This window comes from Elephantulus edwardii, unplaced genomic scaffold, assembly GCF_000299155.1.
Source record: "Elephantulus edwardii isolate Elephantulus edwardi_28Jun2011 unplaced genomic scaffold, EleEdw1.0 scaffold00132, whole genome shotgun sequence".
Classification (NCBI taxonomy): Eukaryota; Metazoa; Chordata; class Mammalia; order Macroscelidea; family Macroscelididae; genus Elephantulus; species Elephantulus edwardii.
Window position 1 is genome coordinate 788,709 of NW_006399882.1, and position 19,573 is coordinate 808,281.

Here is a 19,573-nt window from a genome sequence, read left to right on the forward strand (position 1 = left end):
TCCTGGCTGCTACTTTTTTATTTATTTTTTCTTTTATTATGTCTCCTTAGTCTAGACTGACCCGTGACAGCCTTTTCTATCTTTGCTTGTTTTGTTTTCTACAACAGTGGCCATTTTAAGGAGAAATTGTTGGGATTTTGCTAAATGCCCTTCAATTTATGTTGGGTTTGTGCAATATCTTGACTTCATCATGAGCTAGGGCAGTGGATTTTTAGAACACCACGGAGACTTTTAAATCATATTTTTGTTTTCACATACTATTCATTACATTCTGTCAGGGGTACATGATCCACATGGCATCACCGACAATGTTAACCTTCATCTCTTGGTGCTGATAATGTTTGCCAGACTTCTCCACTGGGAATTTACTGTTTCTGCCTTCCCTACTATTTTTTGGAAGCAAGTCAATAAATCCATCTGGACTTACCTAAACAACCTTGACAAGAACGTAAGTTAGTGTACCTCTCAGTAGTGAGACAGAGCTTGTTTTTCAGTAGTTCAGCCTAAGTAAGTCACGCAACCGTAAGGTCTTTCCCCCCTAACTGTCTATACAGCTGGGAACAGACTGGGTATTACAGCAGGCAAGATCTTGGGGGAAAGGACAAGGCAGCAAAGGGCATCAACCAGTAATAGGTTGTGAGACAGAGAAGATTAAAGATAGAGTGAGATTTTCCTAGTAACTGGATATGGGTATTCACATGGTGTAGCTCCAACTTGAGGAGTTACAGCTTCACCCTATTGGCTGAGGGATTGACATTGAGAAAGTCAGATGCATGAGATAGTTGATCAAATAGGATAAGACTTTGTAAGAACTCTGTCTACAATATTCTACTGCCTTTGGTCTCTTTTCCAAGTGAGAAGAACCTATGTAAGATAGCAGCAGGACCTTGTAAACTGGCCACACTGAGATGTCACACCACCTCCGCCTCCTCAGGAGCCCAGTCCTAGGCTGAGATCAGAGATAAGAGTCTTTCACCTTTCTTTACATACCATGAAATGCCTGGCAGGGGTCCATGTCACCTCCATTTATAGTCTGTGTCTTGAGGGCCTGCCCCTGATTTTCTAAGGAGTGTATTGACAGTGTCAGTTTTCATTGTCTGTTTTTACTGTGCCGGAGATTATCCTCAACACTGCATGGATTATTCAGATTATCCTAGCTCTTTGGCAAGAACAGATAACTCAAGTGAGGTACACAGACGCACCCCAAAGGAACTGGGACAGTCTTGCAACATAGGGCCCATCTCTTTGCACTGTGGCTGGTACTAAGTGTTGAGTCATTGTTTTAATGAGGATAGTGTTAGACTGTAGAGTGTAGAGCTTTAGTGGCCAAATGGCAAGAAACTGCACTGCATTCCAGAAGGCATGTGGTTCAAATCCACCAGCAGCTCTTGAGGAGAAAGATGGACATTTTCCTTCCATGTGAGTAACTGCCTATGAAATCCTAGGAGAGGGTCAGCTGGGGTCGGTTCTGACTCAGTGGTACACAACAGTAACAAGAATGGTAGGTTGACTAACATGACTAATCACCCCCCCCCAATGGTCTTTGACTAAAAAGTCCATTAAAGCAGAGGAAAAACAGATAATTTTTAAAAGAATTATGCTTTACACGACATGGTGCCCAAACAGTGATTCTGTCTCATTCCTTTATGTAACAAAAGGGGGGGGGTATGTTGCCTCTGCTAGTGGTCTTAAATTTTCACACAAATTCCTCTGCACATCACGGATTTGTGGCTTCTTTTATCTTGTCGCAGTCCAGACTACTGTAATGTATTAATGAGGAAAACGAGTCTTTACTTTGAAATTGACATATCTTGACTCTTGACACCATGAGAATGAGAAAGACTTCGTAAGAAGTGAGCAGATGGATGTATAAAAATGAAACCAATGCACAGAAGATACTTCAGAATGCCTTTGGCGGGGAGAACTTGCCACTCCTGAATCTTTTCTTCCAGTGTTATAATCACTGCCCTTACGCCAGTTCCAGCAGAGTGACCCTCTATCAGCTTTCCTTAGTTCCAACATAGTGACCCTCTGTCAGCTCTCCTTGACTGTAAATCTTTATTGGAGGAGATGAACCATTTTTTCCCCATGGAGCAGTTGATTCTAACCACTTACCTTTTGGTGGTGGTGGTGATGGTGGTGGTGGTGGTATGCCTTCAAGTTGGAACCAACCCATAGCTGACCCTCCAGCAGGTTTTGAGAGGCTGTTAATCGCATGGGCGGAGTTCACCCATCCTTGTCCTGTGGAGCAGCTGGTGGATTCAAACTGTGCCTTCAGGATTTCAGTGCAGCTTCTTAGGAGTAGGCCGCCAGAGCTCCCAGCAGCCCGAAATGTAACACTGTACACTATCAGGACTCCCAAGGTAATTACAACACAAAGCAATATGTATCTGGTCTTTGTTGTGTATATATAAGATCTAGGCTGTATAAAATTCTCCAAGGAAGAAAATGTTAAGAATTTACCACCTAGTGAGAAAGAAGTTGAAGAAAAAAAGGGTAAAATGTAACAGTGATGCTGAGATGTGAAGGAGATCAGGCACCCAGTGTGAGAAGGGTGTCAAATAACTGGTGAGCCTTCATCACTGAAGGCCTCTCTGATAAAGGGACATTTTAACTGAGACCGAACCTTTGAGCAGGGGTTGGTTCCACATGTGTTGACTGAATTCTTATAAAAAGAAAAGCTGTGTTTTCACGGGTTGAGGGAAAAACACTGCTCAGTTCCACCGGCGCTTACAAACCCACTGCCGCGAGGTGATTCTGCCTCCGGACGACCCTGGAGGGCAGCGCAGAACTGCCCCGTAGGGTTCCTAAAGCTGTAATCTCGTGGAAGCCTTGGTATTTATAGACTGGCCATATGTCTCCATCAAGATCGAATTCCTCCAAGCACCCTAAGAGTCAGGTGGTTAATTACTTTTGGCAGCTCAGACTGCCCTGTGTTCTCCAGCGCGTTCCCACCGCTCCCATTTGGAAGCATAACCTTATATATTAGGTTGACGTGTCAGAGTTGGTGAGCTGCTCAGAATGGCTTGTCAGCTGCCAAAATAATTAAAAAAAAAAAACAAACCCAAAGCCACAACACACCACTGCAACACATCCTGCTTATTCTCAACTCTGAGAGGAGCCAGTAAGAGGAAGCTAAGTGGTAAATGGCTTTGCCTTCCCTCTTTGGGATGGGCCATGTCACACCTGAGGGAGGAAGGCTTCCTACTGATTGCATTCTCCGTTGGAATGAGGCTTAAGCTAAACACAGCTTTTATTTCGTGTCATGTTTTTTACTTTAAAGCATTTATTCAAAGTTCTGCAAAACAAAGCATTCAATACTGTGAGACTTGGACAACTGCAAATGATTAATGATATAATTCTCAGTCCTTTATAAAGTGTCTTAACACTAGAGAGATTTATGCAGTGTGGAATGGCAGTAGTGCTTTGATGTGAGAATAGGTAATCAATACCTGCAAGCTTGAAAAAAAGTGTTCTGTTTCCTCCACTAATGACACAGGGGTTTCTGTAAGGCAAGGATGTCTGGTGCATGGAGCCCGCCAAAGAAGAATTAATTTGAAATCTGAAGTGGAAGATCAGTTTCAATTAAAATTGCACTTGAATGTATATTGGGTGGAAGTGCAAAAGCAAGCATATATTTGGATTAAATCTTCAGATTGTTACCAGTGAGTAAATGAATCCCGCTGGTACAAACCCTAGTTGTATTTTTATAGAGTGCTAAGTTCTGTTTCACCCATGTCTGGAGGGTTGTAAGAAATAATATGAATAGCAAGTGGTTTTCGGGGGTTGTATTTTTTTTTTTTTAATTACGAGGATAATTATCAGGTGTCAGTATGTTTTTATGAATGTTGCCTTACATTCTTACTTCTTTAGAGTCTTGCTTGTTAGGATTTGTTCCCTAGTAATTTTTCTGACAAAACGTGCCTTAGTTGGACTTAAGACTTCTCAAAAGATCCAGCCGAAAGGTTGGCAGCTTGAACCATTGGTGTCTCTAGAGAAAGACCTTTCATCTGCTTCTGGTAAACCCTGTGCATCTCAGCTCCACCCTGACGCACGAGGAGGGGCCGGAATCAGTAGACTTAACAGCAGTTGGTTAAATGGTGGTATAGATCTGTCAGTGTGGACCATTTTAAACAGCAGTGTCCATAATTTGAGGATACACTGTTGTGACTGACCAATGTCAGTATTGAAAGTGTATTAACTCACTATTTATACAGAGTGCTGGTTAAAGCACTTGACTGTTGTTCATAGGATCAGTGGTTTGAAACTGCAGGCTATTTCCATAAGAGAAAAATAAGACTGTGCCCATAAATTGTTGTTGTTGCTGTCACGTATTGTTGAGTTAGAACCAACCCATAGCTAACCCTGTGCTGAGTTTTTAGAGACATTAAAACACACAAGAGGAGATTGTCCATCTTTCTCTTATGTAGCAGCTCGTGGACTCGAACCATGTGCCTTTGGGATTGTAGTACAGCTTCTTACCACTACGGACTTGGGACCACCATGGCTAGTTCTCTATCCCACAGGGTCTTTATTGCTATATTCAGTTTTCTAATGGATTCCACTCAGATGGAAGAAAGTTTCCACAGTTGACAGATGACTGTGGAAATTTTCTTCCATCTGGGAGCCCCTTGTTGTGTCCCCATCATCTCCAGTTTCCTTGACATACGTAGATGTGGAATGAGCTAGAGTGTGGTCAGAATCAGCTAGGTGCTTGGCCTCCAGTGACATGCAAATACACACTCTCCACCCAGGATGTCTCACAGTCTTTATGAGTTTAACCAAAAGGTGAACAACAAGATTGAAAAACCATTGACCTTTCCTAATTTAGTTGCAGTTCTACAGAAAACGAAATGGTAATATTTTTACTTTTTCTAGAAGGTATTAAGACACTAGTATACAGTTTTGGAAAGTGCTATTAGGACTCTAAACTTTTGCCCATCAGTGAATATGTTTTCTTTGAGTCTTATTTTATTCTGCTGTTTAGAATGAAGACCCAGACTATTAGCAAGGATCTGAACCCATTTTCAAGAGCTGAGTCATTTGTTCTTGTAGCCATGAAGCTCCCAGTACCAGAGCTTAGACTTTGGGTAGTTGACACTCTGGACATGTTGCAAGGAGGGACCAGTCCTTGGAGAGGGACGTCATGCTTGGGAGGGTGGAAGGACAGCACGGGAGAGGAGGACCCTCAATTAGGTGGATTGATTCAGTGACTGGGGTAATGGGGATAGGTGTGGTGGAGACAGTAAAGTTGGCAAGGGGATAGAGCAGGGTTTAGGGCTGCTGTACATAGGGTTGCTATGAGTTGCAGGCAACTCGATAGCACATAACAACAACAACCTTTGCCCATATTTGCTGTGGATGGTGACATGAAAAAAACCGTGAGAGAGAGCAAAGTGATAGTAATGGGCACAGATGGTACCGCTTCCTCAGTCGTGGGGGATTTATGCTAACATTTCATTTTAGCTCTGCTGCCAACCACAGAGGCGCATGGTTCAAATCCACCAGGTGCTCTATGAGAAAAAGATGAGTATTCTATTCTTGAGTGATTTACTGCCTCTGAAAAATCTTCTGGAGGTTCTGCTGTGGGTGGATTCTAACACAATGCTACACAGCAACAATACAGCACAGGGAACCAAGTAAGGGTGCCAAGTGTAGGTTGGTGGGTGGGCTTGGTCTCCTAATGGCAGCCTGGCCATTGAGCCAATCTATAAAGAAATGTGAAGCATTTATTTAAAAAACAAACAAACTTCGAAGTGACACATACGTGTATTTCTCTCTCTCTCTGTAGAGAGTGTTTTTATCTGTGTGTATGTATTCATTGCCATTGAGTTATCTTAATTCATAGTGATAATATAGGACTGATAGAACTGTCTCAGGATTTCTGAAGACATGTAAGGTTTTACAGAATCAAGCTGCCACCTTCCCTCTCCTCACCCCAGAGCTAGGAGGTTCACACTCCTGACCTTTTACTTAACAGATGCTTAACTACTGTGCCCCCAAAGCTGTATGTATATGGGTGTGTGTGTGTGTGTGTGTACGTGCATGCGCGTGCACTAAACTGTATTGATTAGGAAGTCCAACTTTTTTTTTAACTTTGTAAAACTTAGACTTAACATTTTATATAGAATTCTATGAAATAGGGAGGTTTATCTTTGTATAGATTATTTTTTTTAACAGATTGTGCCTGCCTTTTTAGGCTATAATATTAAAGCTATGGTGCAGAAAAACCCCAGGACTTGGGGTTGAAATAATAAACTTAGCCCCATAATATTCCATTTCTAAATGGGCAGTGAGTCAGATGCACTGTACTCTCTCCCTGCCTGCTATTCGCTAGTCTAACCCTCCCATCACAACGAAATTCTGTTATTGCTCTTTCTCTCTTTATTTCTGTGGTGTATGCCCCAATAAAGTGTATATGTGAACAGTGAGTGATTCTAGTCCGATGAAAACATATCCCCTCCCCACCCAAGTCTCCTATGAGGGACAAAGGTCGAGGTGGAAGGGTCTTAACTTACAACTGTACAAGCTCTGGCCGCGTTGAGAATCTTTTCCCCTCTGCTAAAGGACAAAACATCAGGACTTGGGACCTAAATCATTTGTTATGTCTCTCCCGCTGTTTTTCCTTTGCTGTTAATACATTGATCTTTTTTCTCTTTTCCTATTTATGAACTTTTGTACATTGAGTAGAACATGTGTTTAGAATGCTGCTCATAATAGCAAAATATGGTGAAATGGAAAAAATGTTTTCTTGTCAATAAATAACTCTGCTTCTTTTAGAACACTTACAAAGACTTAAACAAAAGAAAAAAGAAAAATTCTGACAGCCCTTCTGGGTAGCTCCCTTAATCTGATTAAAGATGAAGGAAGCAAATGTTTGATTGCAAATCCAGAAGCAGAACTATCTTGAGTAATGTAGCTTTCCTTAAATCTCCTTGCCATATTGAGCATATGGCCTCAGAGCCTCCATTTTCAATATTCTGGTCTATGAATGCAGGTACATGTAGAAAATATATGTTCGGAGAAACTGTGGTTGGTTTCTTCACTCTGATTTGTTCCACCTCCGACTTGTGAGCCATCAGGATTGAAGTGGTGTTTTCTTTTAACAGGTGCCTACGGTCCTGAGCACTGGGTCACGTCCAGTGCCAGCTGCAGAGGCCATCACCAGTCTCCAATAGACATTCTGGACCAGCATGCTCGTGTCGGCGAAGAGTATCAGGAGCTGCAACTTGATGGCTTCGACAATGAGTCCTCTAACAAGACCTGGATGAAGAACACAGGGAAAACAGGTATTCCGTGTCTTATTTACCTGTCTGAACATCAGCCAAAAACTCACCTTGATGTTACTGATAACCTTCACCCTGGCTTGCTCGTTAAAGGGTTTATGTCACTTGTAGGGAGCTTATAGCTGAGGGAGAGTGTGGCCCTTGGTTTGCAAGCCGGCTTCTTAACTTTGGAGACATGACTTCACCGCTCTGTGCCTCTCTTTCTAAATGTATATATAAAATACAGCTCATAGAATAATATCAACCTCATAGGAAGGGGTATTATGATTAAATGAACCAGTGGATAAAGTAGATTGGTTCTTTTATACCACAAGTCAGTTTCTTAGCTACACTGGCTACCTTTCAAGAGCTCAGTTAGCCATGTGGCAAGTGGCAAATGTCAGACAGTACAGACTTAGAACATTCGATTATTGCCAAAGGCTCAGTTAGACTGAAGAGGAAAATCAAATCATTGTCTCCCTTGAGATTTCACTGAAGAGCAGTAACATCAGTCTGGGGTCTAAGGTGCACCTGCCTGATCCAGGCCATAGTCTTCACAATTCCTTACTATGCATCAGAGAGCTGGACAATGACTAGAGATGATAGAAAGAGAATTGATGCTTTTGCTCTATGGTGCTCGAGATAAGTGTTGAATATACCATGGACTGCTAGGAGAAAAAGCAGATTCATCCTGGAAAGGGTGAAGCCAGGCTGCTCCTTGGAGTCAAGGATTCTGAAGCCTCATCTGACATACTTTGGGCATGTGGCAAGGCGGGTTCAGTCCTTAGAGAAGGACATCATGCTTGGTAGGGTGGAGAGATGGAGAAGGAGACGGGTACCATTGGTGAGATGGAATGATAAAGTGACTGGGATAATGAGGGTAGGTGTGTCATACAGTAAAGTTGGGACAGGATAGAGCAGGTTTCAGGGCTGTTACATAGGGTCACTGTGAGTGGCAAACGACCCAACACCATGTAACAACAACAATATTTCTTACTGTATCAAAGTGCAGAAGAAGAGTGTCTAGTCCCTCCCTGAAGCAGACCAGTTAGATCGTTCTCCCACTTCATCTAACCCATCATGCTTGTGTCCTAGAATTCCTAAGTGTGACACATCATGTGTCATGTGTTGTCATGGCTCCTGTACAGAGCTACCTCCTGTAAGTTACTGTTGTGCAAACCTCAGTGTCTCTGTGTCCACAGTAAATGTCAGAGAAGGTCTTGCTATGCCGTACTGTCCAATCTGAAAATACACCCATGCATATTTCAGGAAATCTCCCTTTAGTGCTGCCTGCATTTCTCATAATGTCTAAGTGTGTGTGTTATGTCTTATTAATTGCTGACCTGTAACTGTTGTTGTTAGCTGTCTTTGACTTATCCTTGCATCATGATGGCTCTGTATACACTGAAGGAAAACACTATCCCTTCTAACCACATCCCTCTGGTGAATTGCAGATCATTGTGACACATCGAGTTTCACAGGCTGAATCACAGGAGCGCCTCATGAAGCCTTTCAAGCTAGTCCATCTTTGCAGGCTCTACTGAAACCTCCTTCAGCATCCTAGAAATGCCCGAGCCTCCAGGGACTAATGAGTAGTAGCTACATAAGAGTCATTGGTCACAATTTCAACTCATATGAAAATCAAGGGTTTGAACACTGAAACACCAGTTTCTCATATTGCTTCTTTATAAATCAGCTCTGTGTAACCAAGGCTATTACTGCAACCCTTTTCCTTTCAGGACCTTTCAGGTCTTTTCAGGACCATTGACTGCCTGATGCCTTCACATTGGAGCATAATGACTTGACCATGAACTCTTTTCCCACTCATGCTGTTGAACTCTCTTCCCAGTCATGCTGTGCGCTGCAGTGTTGTCTTTTTGTTGTATCTTCTACTGGCTTTGCATGCAGCTGCTGGGGTCCAGTTTCTTCTCCAAGACCACCATTGCCCAATACTACTCATACCTGATTGCTTTGTGTTTACCTGTCTTATTCATAAAATTCTCACTCACTCAGACGTTGGGCTTGCTTAAAATAATGTCCCATCATTGATGCTCCTCCCTGCTGCCTCATCGCAGGTTCCCCCTCTTGCATTTAGTTCTTGCATTTGAACAGCTGCTTGAGGAAAGCTACAGTATCGACACCTTTTCATCCCCAACCCTCTAGTCTTCAATATAGAGCATCAGCTTATTGTTACAATCCACAGTTTTTGAAACAGTGATCGTATCTGACGTTTGACACATAAGCATCCTTTGGAGGACTGCGGTGGGAAGATCACTCCTTAGATGTTCTGAGAGTGGTGGGTGGGAGCTTTACCACTCTGGGTGTAATGAGAGCTTGGCATTGATGCCACCTCGGTGCCATACTCCAGCAGCCTGCCACAGGCAATTGACTGGGCTCTCTGATCCAGTTTTCTACTTGACTTGCCACGCTTGACAGCCTTCTGCAGAGATAACAAGTTTCAGTGACAGCTCTCAGCTCTGTATCACCAATGACAGGTTTTAGACGGGTATAGAGTTCATTCAATGCAAGTTGATTCATGACCTTGGCCTTCCAGAAGCTGATTATCCATCTCTGTCACACTGCTGACTTCCTAGAGTGATCCACAACTTGTTGCATATCTGAGTTCACATACTTGATTTTAGAGAAATGAGCACATCTGTCTTGGGGAATCTCAGCGATTTAAGAAGCAGCACAGCTTTCTGAGAAGAAATAAATCCTCGGGACTTCTTAAGCTGTACTTATTACTGTAAAATTCATGACATAATAGGAGTTGAGCCAATATCTCATAAATACACTAAGTTGATTCTGTAGGAATAACATGCGACCATATGCAGTATGGAACAAGAATAGGGAATTGTTTAATTTCCTCAAAGAGTCCCCGACCTATGGTAGTTTGGAAACCTGAGTGCACAAATCTACTTGCTTTATTATCTTTATTTCATTATTGCCCCCGTAAATGAAAAGGTTGTTAACTAGATCTTAACATTTCAAAATAGTTAGTAAATTCTCTAAATTTGTTGGAAGGATAAAGGTTTTGTTGCTTGTATAGGATATCTGGGTCTTATATAAATTTAGCTGAACAGTACATGTAAAGTGAAGGGTGCAATGTGGTGCACTTAAAGGTCAACCCAATTCAGCCCCCAGAGAGTTGAAACCAACTCACTGCTGGCCGTCTACTGGGTTTCCAAGCCTGGGAGTCACACTGGAGAAAACTGCTCATCTTTCTCCTGTGGAGCTCTGGAGGATTCGAACTGCCAGAGAGGTATGTTCAGTTTCCAGCACAACTGCCTATGGACAAGGCCAATAGAGCTCAAATTTACTGGGGAAGTTTGATAACTTCCATGCCGTACAGTATTGGTTAGGCTACCTGGATAATTCCAGTTTAGACAAAAACAACACTTGTCATGATACGGTAGGTCTACACAAATTGCCATGGGAGAAAACTCAGTGTGTATAGATACTTAACGCCTGCATGTGAATCTTCAATTACCATAAAAATAAGTTTCCATTAAATACAACAAAATTGCCTAGGCCTGTCGTTTCTGTAGCTATTCATTTTATATCCATTTTGTGGATCTCGATGAAGAAAGTACTTTTTTGTTCGTAAATCATTCATCTTTAAGCACATATTTTATTTTTCTTGTCCCAAAATTCTTTTCCTGAAACGTCTACTTCTGGAAAATAAATTCAAAGGGAATTATTTCCTTTTTTTCTTTAGTGAAAATTTACAGGTCACTTATCTGTAAAATAGACTCTGCCTTTTGGATATTAAAATATGAATACAGAAAGTTAATATTTAAAATGACCTATTACATACAGACAGTAACTTTCTCCATAAAACAGTTTTAATGTTCATATCTGTCTCAACCCCATGAGAGTGCTATATAGCCAGTCCCACATAATCAATAGAGCAACTTGATGGTACCCCCCCCCCCTTCTCGAAAGTTGTCTAAAATATTTTTACAAGACAGATAGCATCTCTCTATTTCTTTCGGAGGAGCCGTAACTGTCTTTTGTGCCAGTTCTCATTTGATTTCATCTAAAGTTATTTCCCTTTCTTTCATTTTTGTAGAATGAAAAGATAATGCATGCATCAAGAACATCTGAAGATAATCATGCAGCTCCCAGCATTAACTTTTAGCTAAATGATAAGAATTTAAGATGAGGTGACTCTTTCTGTGGTATGCTAATGGCTGCCTATGAATTTTAACTATTTAGTAGCTATTCGACTTTTTGTTTTCTTCATTATTATTTTTTTAAATATCTGTTTTGAAGGAGAAGTAGTAAATGTACCTACCATCAAGTACGTTCGCTTAGTTCCATTTTCTCTGTGTTTAATTGCTCGCTCTCTTTCTCTCTCCTTTCCTGTCATCTTCCCTCTTTCTCTTTCTCTCTCTCTCCTTCCCTCCCCCTTTCTCTCATTGCTGTGAGTTTGGATCAACTCATAGCTGCCCCTTCAGTGGGTTTCTGAGGCTATAAACTAAATGGGAGGAGACTGTCCATCTTTCCCCTGAAGCTGCTTGTGGATTTGAACTACCAGAAATGTAGCACCTTTGGTTTAGTAATGTAGCTCCCTGGAGACTACTGGGTTTACTTGGTCTTTGTCTGCAGATGCTGCTCTGGCAGAGATGCACTCAAGGAGTAGTTTGTTAAGGTAATAACAGTAAATGTATGGCAAAGGAAAGGAGGTATGTAGATATGTAGATCCGAAACCAAGTATGTTCCTGATCCAGGCCCCTGAGAATGTGGCCTGAGTGCCAGAGGAAGGCATAATTCGGCTGATTGTCTGGAATATGGGGTAAGAGGCACAGCGCTGAGCAAATACCCACTTTGAAAGGTCCCTGCATTCTGTTATCATGGCATTTTGCAGTCCATGCTAACCAAGCATACTGGTTCATTGGTTCCTTCTGGTTGGACCACTTGCTTCTACCCCAAAAATATTGAACGAAAAATCAACAAATCAACATTTTAACAAGAATACACACATTTTAATAAGAATATATGTCTAAGACTCTCCAAGGGATCCAGTTATAATATAAATTCTGATTTAGTATGTTTGTGGGGGAAATGCAAATTCTTAGTAGAGGAGTCAAACTAAAAGAACTGGTTGGAAGCCCTGAAGGTAACTGCTACCTCCATGCTGTGGATTTTCAAAAACTTATTATCAATCTTAAATTTTTTTTTATTTGGGCAAAAGTGTATAATTCATAGTGGTTTTCATTCAATCATTCATACGTGTTTTGTTTTATAATATTACTTAACGTCATAATCCCAATGCCTCATTGAACCCTTGTTGCATAAAATCTTGCTTATCTTTAAGGCATTTTTAGTGACTTTCTTCATGATGTCCAATTTCTTCTTAAATTCATCAATGTTAGCACTTAGCTCTCACTCCAGATGTGAGTCTGTGTGCTAATGTTGTTACTCGAATATCACATGCATCTCCATGCCTTCAGTAATGAGGAGATTACTTCTGGGAAGCTTCAGGGCAATTTCTGTGTGTTTTCATCTTCAGACTGACTCTCTGGTCTTGCTGTTCCGCTGGTTTGGTGGTCTCGCCACCTCGCTCCTTCCCATGTATCTCTCTGACCTTGTGCGTACTTGTTGTTGTTATTGTACCTCCTCTCTCTCCTTTGGGTCACCTCCTTTCATTCACTTTCTCCTGTCGTGCTTTTGTCTCTCAGCCTCTTTGTATCTGCTTTCACTCCCTCATCCTTTCATTGCTCCCCTTCCATCTTCCTTCCTGGCCACGGAAGAGAATTGAAGCTCAGAAAGTGTTTTTATTTATTTTTGTATATGCAACAGAGATCTCAGTGTTAATAGCAATAACCTGAGTATTTTACCATTTCATTGGTAATATTGAATTGGAAAGTCTTGGACAGATAAAATATGCAAAGTAATTCCTTAAGTATGTTTTCTGAAGCCTTCCAGATTTACTTGATAATAAACCATTGTTATTGTTGTTGTTATGAGCACTTGAGTCACTTGCTCTCTCTATATATAGTTATGCTCTGTACAACAGCCCTAAACCCTGCTCTATTCCTTGCCAATCTTATTGACTCTGACATGCCTATCCCCATTACCCCAGTGACGGAACCATTTCTTCCCATCAAGGGTCTTCCTCTCCTGCACTGTCCCTCCACCTTCCTAAGCATGACGTCCCTCTCCAGGGACTGGTCCGTCCTTGCAATGTGTTCAAAGTATGTCAGATGGAGCTTCAGAATCTTTGCCTCCAAGGATCTGCCTGACTTCACCCTCTCCAGGACGAACTTGTTTGTTCTTCTAGCAGTCCCGGGTATATTCAATATTCTTCTCCAGCACCACAGTTTAAAGGCATCCATTCTCCTTCTATCATCCCTAGTCATTGTCCAGCTCTCTGACGCATAACAAGTAATTGCAAAGACCATGGCCTGTATCAGGCACACCTTAGTCTCCAGACTGACATCACTGAGGTCTCTGACAGCAGACTTTCCAAGTGAAATTCGCCTTTTAATTTGCTGCCTACTGGAACCAAGAGTGTTTATTTTAGAGCCAAGTAAACTGAAGCTGTCAACAATCTCAATTTCTTCATCATCTATCATGATACTGCCAGTTGGCCCAGTGGTGAGAATCTTGGTTTTCTTGATGTTGAGCTTTAATCCATATTGAAGGCTGCAGTCCTTGACCTTTCACAGCGAGCTCTTCAGGTCCTCCTCAGTTTCAGCAAGCAGGGTTGTGCAGATTGTTGATGAGTCTACCTCCAATCTTGATGCTACACTTCTCATAGAGCTCAGCTTCCCAGATAATCTGTTCTGCATATAGATTAAAAAGATATGGTGAGTGTACTCGGGGCAGTGGGAGGGGTGCGGGGGGATTGTATACCAAAGAAAGAATTTTTCTTTCATTTTTCAAAGAGAGGAGCGAACTTGTGGGGGAGGGGGAGGGCTGGGCAGGGAGAAAAGTGCAACAATGAATTAATGAAAATCCAAAATCTCTAAATGTTCATTAAAATTAATAAAATAAATTTTTTTTTAAAAAGTAGTTCATCAGGACAAAAAAAAAAACCCCAATATGGTGATAGGACACATCTTTGATGCAAACCCTTATTACCTTTCTTTTTATTACAACTCCCTTTTTCCCACCCCAGTTTTGAATGATTCTTAATCATAATTATGTTGCCAAACTGACTCTCCTAGTGACCCCACGTATAACACAGTGGTCACTGCTCAGTCCTGCATACACTTCATGATCCTTGGTATGTATGTTGGGGTCCACTGTGCTACGCTGAAGTTCGCGTTTGAATCCATGAGGTGACTCGATACCAGTTGTAGAGACACACTTCACGTTTTCTAGAAGAAAGAGAGGTTTTTCATTTAAGTGGCCAGAGGGAGTGGCATCCACTTCCTAAACGACATGCCTCTATGAACTTTAATAAATGACAATAGTTATAGGAAGGCTTCAGGCATTTTGTTCAGAGGGTCACTAGAAGCCATGCTCAGCTCCACGGTAACAACTACAGCAGCAGCTAACAGGGAGGACTAACAACCATGTTGGCTGCCCTTTGGGTTTTCCTAATCTCCTTCACACCAAATGTCCAATATATAGATAGGGAAGAAGGCAAAGGCTAGCAGGCAGTAATTATTAAGCTTGCAGATTGCCTCCAAGTGAAATTTTTGTTAAATGTCTTATCTGGTGCTGGTAATCACTTCATTTGCTTGGAAGCATTAGATCTTACCTCTTTCTGTCAGTTAAAGCATCCACATCTCTAAATGAAGGTCATTAAACGTTCTTTTGCAAGTATCCAGCATTCCTATACTAGTTAGGAAAATAACTTAAATAACGTAAATCCTTAACGTGGAGTTACTAGAAAGCATAATACTGCTACAAGAAGAACAAAATTCTATTAGTACTGCTGCTTGCTATCTCCTTGCAGATTTCGCACCCAGAGTGCCAGTATATCTCGCTGAGGGTTTCTCTCCCCTTCCCTGGCATTCAGCTTTCCCAGTCACGATGTCTTTCTCCAAAAATGAGTTTGTCCAAAGTGAGCGAGTTGAAATCTCAGACAGTAAAGGACCACAGAGTTGTCATTGATTAATTTTTAGAAATAGATCATGAGATCTTTCTGACTAGTGCCTGTCTGGAAACTCCACTAAAACCCATCCTGCATGGATGACCCAGCAACTTGGCAAAATACCAGTGGCAGAGTTTGCAGTGTCACAGGCCACCGCAACAGCACTAGCTAACATATGGTTGGTGGGCATGATCCTTAATAAATACAGCTATGGGCTGGGGCTAAGATCCCTGATAGTGTAGTGTGTAATGTAGTAGGCTATTAAAGGAAAGGTCAGCAGTTCAAATGTACCTGCCATTTTATGAGGAAAAGAGGTAAAGATTTATAGAGTTGAAAACCTAGTGGAAGGTCTGTATGAGCCGGGACCAACTCCATGACAGTGGGTTTGTGAAATAGACCAGAGTGGGATCATCACCCTAGGATCATGGTTTCTTTTCAGCTCTGAGTTTTATTATGTCACTAATGAATTGGTCATATTTCATTATGAGTGTGTGTGTGTCACACACTTGGAAAGAGGCTGCCAAAATTTCTGATTAAAATAAAACTTTCAGCCAAGTAGACAGATGTTTGGAAACATCTGGATGTTCAGCATCATTCATATTGGGCATGTCTGGTCCCCACTTTGCAGTAACCTAGGGCGTCTTTCTTATTTGGGGCGTGTTGCCAGATGGTACCAGTCCTTGGAGAAGGACATAATTCTTGGAAGGATAGAGGGTCAGGACAGGACAGGAAGACCCCAGATGAGATGGACTGACACAGTGACTGTGGCAGTGGGGGTAAATGTGTCAGAGATGGTGAGATTGGCTCAAGATGGGACAGAGTTCAGAACTATTATTGTTCCTAGGGTCACTATCAGTTGTAGTGGACTTGATAGCACATAACAATAACAACAAGGCATCTCTTAATCACTCTTTTGTGGCCCACCGAGTCTCAATTAATGAGCTTCACTATGAAGTAAATGTTAAAGATCTGAACAAGCCCAGAGGCACTTGGAAGGAAGTCTTAGTAATCAACTTCCACATGAGCAGACATTGACTACCCTGTGAGCCCTTTTCAGTTCAGACACAAGGGTGAGGTTGGCATTAGTAGGGATAACTGGATGATAACTGGAGTTAAAAGAAAGTATTCACTGGCTCCTTATGTTACAAAAGTTTCTGTTGCAAAAGCCCAGGGGCTCTGGTTCATTCTCATTACTGTTCAGTTTTATCTGAACCCAGGAATTCCAGTTAGAGCTGTTTCATTGGCTTTCCCTTTGTCCAGATTAACTGCCCTCTTTCTTTTCTGATAGCTTCACCACCCTAACCTTTACATTCAAATCATAGGACCTAGATTGTGGGTAAGTAGAAACCTAATTTATCAGTGATTGATTCAGGGTTCCTTGTGGGCTTTTTTAAAACTTTGATGTGGTAATATTTTGGTTCTTTAAGAGTCTTCTTCCTTTTACTAAGCGTTAAAATAACCTTCTCTACTAGAATCTAATTTGTCATTCTCTGATGCTTACTGATAAGGGGCTGTACTGCTAACCCCTAGTTATGCTGTTCAAATCTACCAGCTATTTGTGAGAGAAAGATGGGGAATCTCCTCTTGTTTGATTTCTAGCCTCTGGAAGCTCACTGGAGGGTCAGCTATGAGTCATTACCAACTCAGTGATGGCACATGACAGCTGGTAGTTCAAGGTCCAGCCTGTCCACCTCATTCATCTTGCTCAGTTTAAGAGGGAAGTTAACTAAGACCCAAGAAAATCTCAGGACGTGCCATCTCTGGAAGCTCAGATTCCCCAACACAACATCTTCTTCTCTTGACTGATCTGCAGTGACTTCCTCATTTTGGTGTCTGCCAACAGCTGTTGTTTTCTCCTTTTTTTCTGCGGAGTGGCCAGGATAATGGCTTTTCCCTTCCTCCTTCTGTCTCATTGGCTCTCAGAGATCAAAGACGAACTTGTCTTGGGTTAAAGATAAGCTGCTGGCTGTCTCCTCCTCATTCTCTAGACTTCCTGAGGCGCTCCTTACAAACTCCAGGGGCTCTTAGTTCACTGCTCTCTTCAATCACAGGGACTTTCTATCACTGAGCTCAAGGACTCTTAGATCCAGGTTAAGGAGTCTTGAGTTTGAAATCTCTTGTTCCTGCTGCCTCTGACATCTCTTGATTTCATCACAACTCGACCCAGTGACCAGAGGGGATAGGTCTCAATGTTTTGTCACCGGCACATGCATTTCCTGCCACCCTTTAACCCTGTTCTTTCCTTCTCTTCAGATCTTTCCCTGTCACTCTGCTAAATCTCCCTTTATCCACAGTTCAACTGTGACAACTGCTATTGTTTTTAATTTAGGTTCCTTATGTATTTATTATCATTGTAGCATTGTTCACTTAGGGGCCTTTGTAGCACAGTGGCTAACGCTTGTCTGCCATTGAAGTCTGGTCAGAACCCACTAGCTTCTCCACAGGAGGAGAATGAGGAAGTCCGCTGCTGCAAAGATCTGCCACTTTGGAACCCCCCTACTGTGTGCATAGAATTGCTCTAAGTCCAAATTTACCCCAAAACCAATGGGGTTTATTTATTTATTAAGTGTTGTTTTATTCACTTAGCAATTCAACGAATTTATTTAAAAACGAAACCAACTTTTTATCAGCACTGTAAATGGAAAAAAAACTAGTTTGACACTAATTGACCTATTGTCCAATATATAAATGTATGTATTCTGTAAAAGTAAATCAAAGCTGTCTATGTTCATAAATTTTAGCTTAAGGCTTACTCCTGGATGAAAAGGCCAATGAGTTATTATCAGAAAAGTATAACACCAAATTCAGGATTTCTTTTCCTTGATGTGGTCCAAAGGACCAAAATAGTTGAGAAAAGAAAAACTTCTCTTACTTTATGCTTTAGTGAACTTAAGAGCAACATTTCAGATCTCCACTCATGAGACATTGAATTACCTGTTGACACTTACTAGGAAGCACTGGTGGCCTAGTGGTAAGGTGCTGCTCTATCAACCCAAAGGTACATGGTTCAAATCTACCAGAGTTCCATGGGAGAAAAAGATAGGCAGTCTCCTCTCATGCTGTTTGTAGGTTCTGAAACAACACTGAAGGATTAGTTATGAATCAGTACTGAATCCACAGTACACAACAACAGTGACACTTAATTTGTAGATGACAGTGTTGCTTTGAAATGACACTGCCTGGTCACAGAAGGTTGTTCCTGTGTGAGCGCCTTCTGCATGCACGTGGGCTTCGTCTGCATCACGAAAACTAAATAGACAGTAGGGTCACTGATGTGGGTGCCTTCTGGGTTCCTGGCACGGTCTTAGGGGCTTTCCGGGTGCGACTTTCTCAGGAGTCAAAGTAGCCATGCAAAGTAGACATTCCTATTATTCCCATTTAAGTGGGACTGGAAATGGAGGCTTGAGGAAGTGAGGTAACTTGCTCAAGGCCATGTCCCTGTCAGGCTTCCATGCCAGGTCTGTCCATCCCTTGAGCTCACTACCTCTGATACTTTTTCTTTTGCAGCCAAGCAGTGCTGTTGGCAGTCTTCAGGAAACTGGCACATGCGAGCTGGGGAAGGTGTTTCTTTCCTGTTTTATGTGTAAACAAACAATCAGCATTTTCAGGAGGGGAGGACATGCACGTGGCATGCTGGGTGCTCCGCTGAGAAGAACTGTAAAATGAAAAATGAGTTTAATGTTTCCGATTGTACCGTTTCCTAATTATGCTTTTAATTATTCATATAAAACAAGTAAAATGACCCCTGACAGAGACATAAATGATTTAGGTAAAATCAAATATTTATAAGATGCTGCCGAGTCCCTGAGTGTATTGTAACAGATGCACTCAAAATGCTCTGCCTTCGTCCTTCTGATGCAAAATGTTATGTATAGAATTTATAATAGGCTGAGAGTAATCAACAGTGTAGGAAACATGGTCGTGCTAATTTCTGCATGTTTTGAAATTGGAACCAAAAAGAATATGTTTGGTGTAATTTTTTTAATGTCTGAAGTAGGGCTCACCAAAAGACCACCCAGTCGCCTGTTTTTACATATTAAAATGGTGGTGGTGGTTGTTGTTGTTATGTGCCTTCGAGTTGTATAGCGACCCTGTGTACAACAGCCCTAAACCCTGCTTTATCCTGTGCCAATAGCACGGCCTTTGACACACCCATCCTGATTACCCCAGTCACTGAATCAATCCACCTCATCGAGGGTCTTCCCCTCCTGCCCTGTCCCTCCACCTTGCCAAGCATAATATCCCTCTCCAAGGACCT

At 41.8% G+C, this 19,573-nt stretch overlaps 1 protein-coding gene across 2 annotated transcripts in view; it reads left to right on the forward strand.

The window, feature by feature from the left end:
• Positions 1 to 19,573, forward strand: part of PTPRG (protein tyrosine phosphatase, receptor type, G) — a 924,714-nt gene that overhangs the window by 522,533 nt on the left and 382,608 nt on the right. For both annotated transcript variants that reach the window (XM_006893832.1, XM_006893833.1), the window contains exon 3: positions 7,110 to 7,289. In XM_006893832.1, the coding sequence (XP_006893894.1) occupies positions 7,110 to 7,289 (180 nt within the window). The remainder of the gene's footprint in view (positions 1 to 7,109; positions 7,290 to 19,573) is intronic.